We start from the raw sequence: 8,788 nt of genomic DNA, 5'->3' as shown, positions 1-8,788 counted from the left end.
TACAAGTTATGGGATTCTAGATACACTATTGATTGTGTGCATAAATTAAAACATTGCAACAGAGCTTGGAAAAAACATAATTTCCACTGGTTGCCTGTAGGGGGAGCTATGAACTGTAGGCTTCTCGGGGAGACTAGAGAGGAGTAGTTTGTGGAGGAAATTAATGGAAGTAGAGATCCTCCCTGACCATGTTTGCAGCATAGAGGGTCACCATCAGCTGCAAAATCAGTGTTATCTGCACAGCTCTCACAACCAAGTATTCAGCCTGATTCCACGAAAATCAGAGAAAGGCTACCCATTTGCTCACCTGGGTAACTCTCAGGCATCTTGACTGCTCCTGGATCTAGGACAGAGTTAAGTTTCAGCACCATCAGCATCCAGACTGAAGAGATGAAAGGTTATTACTGTGAAGGCTGTTGCAGTCTCCTCCTCAGTGCATTAGCCTGCAATACAGACACCTTTAGAGCTCAGCCTGACAGCCAGTGTCTGAACCAGAAAACTTTTTATCTCTACACAGCCTGGTAAGCACTCTCCTCTCTGTCCAAGAATCAGTTAGCCTTGCCTCACTCAAATCGACTTGAAAGTCTAGGGGAGAATTCAAAGGCAATATGTCTTTTAATCTTTTATGGAAGATACTACTTTGAGTCAAGATTAAATAATTATTTTCCACTACGTTTGCCCATATTGAAAGCAAGATTTCAAAGATGATTTGACACAAAATATTCTCATTTTTATGGCTGTGTTCATTAGCAGAAGAAGTAATTTAGAAATAATTAATAGTTTTCTTTTCATATTAACAACCAATATTCTTTAAATAGATAATCTTTAAATCCCAGTGACCTTATTTTTCTTTATTAAACTTCTGATTTTACCTATGAGTAAATTTTACCTGTATATAAAATCCAGATTTCCCTCTCCTTCTTTCCTTTCTCTCACCTAGTCTTCTACTTTCCCCTTCTTTCTTTCCTTCCTTCTTTCTGCTTCTTCTGTTTTTTTCTGCTGTTGTTGATCATGATATTGTTTCCTCATGATTGTAATCAATGTTTTTCTAGTGTTATTTTTATTAAACTCACTTGCTTTAATTGTTTTTGATTTTTAATGGAAGCCTGTCATGAGTGTGTCTTGATATTTGCAGATTAAGAGCTCTTAAGTTGGTCCTTGAGCTTCTATTTTTACTTTTTTCCCTAGTGACTGCTTATTTGCTTTGATGATATTTTTGTCTGTAGATTTAACCTCTATTCTCTCACAACCCAGTACCCTGGCTATTTACCTTCTCATTTCATGTCTACTTTGCATAGTTCCATATAAGCCAGCCCAGCTGTACATAGTTTATAAACCAGGCTTTCGCATTGAGAACTGAAAAGCATCAGACAGCCTGGAAAACCAAGATGGACTCACACACCCAGGTCTTCATATTCCTGCTCCTCTGGTTGTCTGGTGAGACATTAAAGATTATTAGAATATCATCAAAGTAATTCATTTGTAGAGAAACATCTATTTACTATAGGAAACAAATTGTATGCAGGCAATGCCATTAGGAAAGGCATTTTAGATCCCAGCATTTGTATCAGGAACTCTTTGTGTGTATATGTGTATACTCATTGTATATTTTTGGTTGCAGGTGCTGAGGGGAACATTGTGATGACCCAGTCTCCTGAATTCATGTCCACATCTGTTGGAGACAGAATCACCCTAAGCTGCAAGTCCAGTCAGAGTGTGAGTGGTTGGGTAGCTTGGTACCAGCAAAAACCAGGGAATCCTCCTAAACTACTAATCTATGATGCATCCAATAGATACACTGGGGTCCCTGATCGCTTCACAGGCAGTGGATCTGGGACAGATTACACTCTCAGCATCAGCAGTGTGCAGGATGAAGACCTGGCAGTTTATTACTGTCAGCAGTATGACAATACTCCTCCCACAGTGCTTCAGCCTCCAACACAAACCTCCTTGAGAGTCTCACCAGCTGCCTACACCACAGACAGTCCTGGGTCTGCACACTTCCCCCTTCTGCCTAAGATCTGCTAAGCATGACTAATTGATGCAACCTTTCAGTAGAAAATTAATTAAGAGATCGCCTCCTTTCTTCCATATTTTTGGCAACACTGGTGTGTATAGATAAAAAGGAGAAGCTAAGTTAAGAGATTTAGAAGTTGTGGTTTTGCACTGAGAAGATACAGTGCAACAAGAAGCATCAGTGAAGTTTATGTTGTCATGCTGACTTTAGATATCTCTTTGTTATGCCTTTAGACTATGATGAATCTGTATAAAATAGGATAGAATTTAAAATTATTTACATAGACTACAGCATCATGAAATTATTCGTTTTTATTAGAAGTCCTCAAGCTCAGGTAAATGAAATCTATCAAGAAACTTGTCCATTTCAATTACATTTTCAAATTTTGTGGTGTATAGGCTTTTGAAGTAAGACCTAATGATTCTTTGAATTTCCTCAGTGTCTGTCATTATGTCTTCTTTTTTTTGTTTATGATTTTGCTAATTTGGATAGTTTCTCCCTGCCTTTTTGTTAGTTTCCTAAGGGTTTGTCTATATTGCTGATTTTGTCAAAGAAACAGCTCTTGGTTTCATTGATTCTTTGCATTGTTTTCTTTGTTTCTAACTCATCGATTTAAGGTGTGAGTTTGATTATTTCCAACTGTCTACTCCTCTTTGGTTAGGTTGCTTCTTTTTCTTCCCCCCTAGGGATTTTATGTGTGCAAGCAAGACGCTTGTAGGAGATATCTCAGATTTCTATTTGGAGACATTTTAGTGCTATGGACTTTCTTCTTAGCACTGCTTTCATTGTGTCCCATAAGTTTGGGTATGTTGTACCTTCATTTTCAGTGAATTTTAGGAAGTTTCTAATTTCTTTTTTCATTTCTTCCCTGACCACGCTGTTGTTAAGTAGAGAGTTGTGCAATTTCCTTGTGTATGTAAGCTTTTTGTCATTTCTGTTGTCACTGAGGTCTAATTTTAGGCCATGGTGGTCTGATCCAATACACAGAATTATTTCAATCTTCTTGTATCTGTTGATGCTTACTCTGTGCCTGACTATATGGTCAATTTTTGAGATGGTTCCATGAGATGATGAAAGAACGGTGTAGTCTTTTGAGTTTGTGTACAGAGTTCTGTAGACTTCTATTAGGTCCATTTGATTTAGGACATCTGTGTCATTATTTCCCTATTTAGCTTCTGTCTACATGATCTCTCCCTTGATGAGAGTAGAGTATTGAAATAGTGTTGGGATCAATGTGTGATTTAAGCTTTAATAATGTTTCATTTACAAATGCAAGTGCTCTTGTATTTGGGGCATAGATGTTCATGACTGTGATGTCCTCCTGGTGTATTTTTCCTTTGAAGAGAATGAAGTGCTCCTCCTTATCTTTTTTGATAAATTTTGGTTGAAATTCTATTTTATTATTTATTAAGGCAGCTACTCCAGCTTTGTTAATCATTCCATTTGGTTGAAAAAAACATTTTTCTAGCCCTTTACCCCGAGATGTTTATTTTTGTTTCAGAAGTGTGTTTCTTGAATACAGCAGAATGCTGGATCCTCTTTCCGCAAGCACTCTGTTAGTCTGTGTCTTTTTATTGGGGAGTTGAGGCCCTTGATGTTGATAGATAATAGTGACCAATGAGTGTTAGTTCCTTTTATTGTGGAGTTGGTGGTGTCACTGTGTTTCAATGCTTCTTTCCTTTCATTTTTTGTTGTGAAGTTATCTATATCCTGTATTTTTTTGGGTGTAGTTGATTTCATTGGATTGGAAGTTTCCTTCAATTATCTTCTGTAGGGCTGGGTTGCTATGTAGATACTGTTTAAGTTTAGTTTTGTCATAGAATATTTTCTTTTCTTCAGCTATATTGATTAAAATCTTTCCTGTATATAGTAGTCTGGGTTGTCATCTGTGGTTTCTTAGAGTCTGCATGACATCTGCCCAGACGCTTCTGGCTTTCATAGTTTCTGTTTAGAAATCTGGTGTGATTCTGATAGGTCTGCCTTCATATATTACTTGGCCTTTTTCCCTTGCTGGTTTTAATATGTTTTTGTTTGTTCTGTAGGTTTAGTGTTTTCACTATGAAGTGACCGGAAGAGTTTCTTTGGAGCCAGGAATCCTATTTTTTTATATTCCTATTATTCTTAGATTTTGTCTTTTCATGGCAGTCTTGATTTCTTGGATGTGTTGTGATTGGAACTTTTCTGATTTTAATGGTTTGCCTGGATTCCACTGGTAGACCCATGGAACAGGGGCTTCAATATTGAGAATGCTGTCTCAAGGATCCATATGTTGCCCACAGTGAGTGTGTGTGTGGGATGTCTGGCTGCTATCATAGATGGACCCTGAAGCTGGGGCTCTGCAAGCATTCACTTAAAGGTGCACTCACTTGCTAGCAGGCCTAATCAGAAACCACAGAGAATCCCTGTTGTCAGAACAAAAAATACTGCCTACACGCTAGGATAGGATCTTCACCAACCAAATGTCTGACAGAGGGCTGATATTCAGAATATATAAAAAACTAAAGAAGTTAAAAACTCAAGTAATTCAACAAACTCAAGTAATTCAAATAAAAAAATATGTCTTACAGTGCTAAACAGAGAATTCTCTGTAGAGGAATATTGAATGACAGAGAAACACTTAAAGAAATGCTCAACATGCTTAGCCATCAGGAAGATGCAAATCAAAACATCTCTGAAATTTTGCCTTACCCGCATCAGAATGGCTAAGATCAAAAAATCAAGTGACAATACATGCTGGAGAGGATGTAGAGAAAGAAGTACATTCCTTCTTTGCTGGTGGGAATGTAAATATGCTTAATCACTTTGGAAATCAATCTGGTGCTTTCTCAGACAGTTACTTCCTGAAAGTCCAGCTCTAGCTCTCCTAGGCATATAGACAAAATCTGCTCAAGTACACAACAAAGGACATTTGTTCAACATGTTGGTAGCAGCTTTATTCGTAATAGCCAGAACCTGGAAACAACCCAGATGTCCCTCAACGAAGGAATGGATATAGAAATTGTGGTACATTTAAACAATGAAATACTACTCAGCAATTATAAACAAAGAAATCATGATATTTGCAAGCAAATGGTGGGAACAAGAAAATATCATCCTGAGCAAGGAATCCCAGAAACAGAAAGACAGACACAGTATATACTCACTTGTAAGTAGATACTAGATATATAATACAGAATAAATGTGCAAAACTCTGTACACCTAAAGAAGGTGTGGTAGAAGGAGGACCCTGGGTAAGATCATCAATCCTCACTCAGAAAGGCAAACAGGACAGACAGTGGAAGAAACAAAGAGAAAACAAGAAACAGGGCAGGAGCCTACCAAGAATCTGAAAGATTCTACAAGAGTCTACCTAGCATTGTATCAAAGTAGATACTGAGACAAACATTGGGCAGTGTTCAGGGAATCTCAGGAAAGAAGGAGTTGAGAGTAAGACCTGGAGAGGACAGGAGCTCCACAAGGAAAGCAACAGCACCAAATAATCTTGGCACGGGGGTCTCTTCAATGGTCCAACCAAGGACCATTCATGGAGATAACCTAGAACCTCTTTACAGATATAGCCTGTGGCAGTTCAGTGGCCAAGTGACTTCCATAGTAAAGGAAACAAGGACTGTCTCTGACATGAACTGATAGGCCTGCACTTTGAACACCTCTCCCTTAGGGGGAAACAGCCTTACCAGGCCACAGAGGAAGACAATGTAGCCACTCCTGAAAAAAAAACAGACTAGGATCAGAAGGAAGTAGTGGAAGACATGCCCTATCAGTGGACTCAGGGAGGGGCTGGATGGAGAAGGGAGAGAGATGATGGGATCAGGAGGGGAGGAGGGAGGAACAGGCAGAATACAAAATGAATAAACTCTAAGTAATAATATAAAAATAAAAAAAGTAAAGGACAAAGAATTTTTGTTCTGTGTTGTTGTCCAAAGTAGTGTTGGCAAGGTCCATTGTGATCATGGTGCTTGACCCTTTAAGGAGTTAAGGTATCAGTCCTTTTGAAGTGTGTGTTTTCTCCTGAAGGCCATGGTTATCAGTCCTAGGGCAGTTGTAACTGGCACATCTTGTGTTTTCTTTGTCACAGTGGCTGATTTAGCTCTCCCCTCACCTTGATTCAGCACCTCTCTTTAAATAGTTTAGAAGATGTTACACTTCATAATAAACTTGCTAGTCATAGTCATCAAGGTATGCAAGCCTTCCTGGTCACATCTTTTCCTTGTTTCTTCTTAGTTCCTCTTTCTGTCCTTCTTCCACTTGACATCTCATAATTCCTGACCTTTATATCTTCAGGTTTATGTCACTGTAGAATGTTTTTCTTTCTCTGTCTATTGTTATTGATAGGGTTTTTTTTAGTATAATAATGTTGGTTTGAAACTGTGGTCTCTCAGAGTTTGTAGAACATCCTTACAGGACCTTTGTTTTAGGGGCTTCATTGAGAAATCAGGTGTTATTTTGATGGTCTTGCTGTATATGTGACTTTGTCTTTTCCCCTTGGATCCTGTAATAACCCTCACCCTATATATGTTGAATATTTTGATTGCTATGTGTTATGGATAAATTCTTTTCTTTTCTTTTTTCTTTTTTTTTTTTTACATTCTTTTTGGTATACTGTATGGGTTTTTACATTGCTTGACAGGCATCCCATTGTTTAGATCAAAGAAATATTCTACGATTTTGTTGAAAGTATTCTCTGTGCTTTTGACCTGATTTTTTTTTGTTTCCTCCCAATGGAAGATAAACTGTGAAAAAGCCTTCAACATATTCCCATAGGAGATGTGTATGTATATATGACATTCATCTCTTCCCAAGTGCATGTGCTTGTGGGACATTGATTTGAAAAAACAAAAACCCAGGATAGCTAAAACAATTGTGTACAGTAAAAGAACTGGAGGTGTCACCATTCCTAATTTCAAGTAGTATTACAGAGTCATAACAGTAAAACTGCATGACATTTTCATGAAAGACACATTGATCAATGGAATCAAGTTGATTCCATAACATAAACATAAACAAACATAAACATATGCAGGTATGGATATCATATTCTTGAAAAATAAACAGAAAATGCATATTGGAAAACAGCATGTTCAATAAATGGTGCAGGTCGTACTGTATGCCTGCACATAGAAGAATACAAATAGATCCACACTTATCATCTTATACAATACTCAAGTCCATGTGACTGAAAGATCTCAGCAGAAACCAGATAAACTGAGCACAATAGAAGACACACTGGGATATAGCCTTCAAAACATTCCCATAGGAGATGATTGTCTGCAAAGAATAGCTATAGCACAGACAGTAAGATCAACAATTGATAAATGGGATCTCAAGTAAGAGAATTTTTTTTTAAGGCAAAGAAACACTATCAATTTGTAAAGTAGCTGCCTATAGAATAAGAAAAGATCCATATCCAATAGAAGACTGATTGATATCCAACATACATAAAAAATTAAGAAATTAGACACATTTGCTCAACCATGTTTGTAGCAGCTTTATTTGTAATAGCCAGAAGCTGGAAACAACCCAGATGCCCCTCAACTGAAGAATGGGTGCAGAAATTGTGGTACATCTATACAATGGAATATTACTCAGCAATGAAAAATAAGGAAATCATGAAATTTTGCAGATAAATGGTGGGACCTGGAAAGGATCATCCTGAGTGAGTTGTCCCAGAAGCAAAAAGACACACACGGTATATACTCACTCATATAAACATACAACCTAGGATAAACCCACTAAAATCTGTACATCTAAACAAACTAAGCAAAAGAGAGAACCCTAACTAAAATGCTCAATCCCCATCCTGAAAGGCAAAGAGGATGGACATCAGAAGAAGAAGAAAACAGGAAACAACCTAGGAACCTGCTACAGAGGGCCTCTGAAAGCCATAAGAAGAAAACAGGAAACATCTTAGGAACCTGCCACAGAGGGCCTCTGAAAGCCTTTGCCCTGCAGACTATCAAAGCAGATGCTGAGCCTGATGGCCAACTGTTGAGCAGAGTGAATGGAATTTTATGTAAGAAGTGTGAAATAGTAAGAGCTGGAGAGGACAGGGTCTCCACAAGGACAGCAACAGAACAAGAAAATTTGAACATAGGGAACTTCCCAGAGACTCACACTCCAACCAAGGACTATTCATGGAGATAACCTAGAACCCCTGCACAGATGTAGCCCATGGCAGTTCAGTGTCCAAGTGGGTTACATAGTAATGGGAAGAGGGACTGCCTCTGACATAATCTGATTGGCCTACACTTTGATCACCTCCCCCTGAGGGGGGAGCAGCCTTACCAGGCCACAGTAGAGGACAATGCAGCCAATTTTGATGAGAATTGATAGACTAAGATCAGAAAGGAGAGGAGGACCTCCCCTTTCAGTGGACTTGGGGAGTGGCATGCATGCAGAAAGGGGAGGGAGGGTGGGATCAGGAGGGGAGAAGGAAGGGGCTTACGGGGGGATACAAAATGAATAAAGTGTAATTAATAAAAATTTTTAAAAAAATATAAACTGGAAAAAAAAGAAATTAGACATCAACAAACCAAGCAGTGTAATTAAAAATGCAGTACAGACCTGAAGAAAGACTACTCAATAAAGGAAACCCAAGAGACTGAGAAAAACTAAAAGAAATGTTCAACATCACTGGGAAAAAGCAAACCAAAACTACTTTGAGATTCTATCTTGCACCTGTCAGAATGGCCAGATCAATAATACAAGTGACAGTTCATGCTGGCAAGGAATGTAGATGCTAGTGGGAGTGAAACCTTGTATAGACACTGTGGA

General features: G+C 38.4%; 1 gene segment (V, D, J or C); it reads left to right on the top strand.

Moving 5' to 3' along the window:
- Positions 1–1,370: 1,370 nt before the first annotated feature.
- On the top strand, positions 1,371–4,084 carry LOC129667997 (immunoglobulin kappa chain variable 6-17-like). The segment is given in 3 exon segments: positions 1,371–1,437; positions 1,622–1,931; positions 4,060–4,084. Coding segments are annotated over 3 exon segments (384 nt in total).
- The last annotated feature ends 4,704 nt before the right edge of the window (positions 4,085–8,788 follow it).

Source organism: Psammomys obesus, unplaced genomic scaffold (assembly GCF_907164565.1).
Source record: "Psammomys obesus unplaced genomic scaffold, mPsaObe1.curated_primary_1811, whole genome shotgun sequence".
Classification (NCBI taxonomy): domain Eukaryota; kingdom Metazoa; phylum Chordata; class Mammalia; order Rodentia; family Muridae; genus Psammomys; species Psammomys obesus.
The sequence above is the reverse complement of the archived record's forward strand: the minus strand, read 5'-3'. Positions and strand labels throughout refer to the sequence as shown.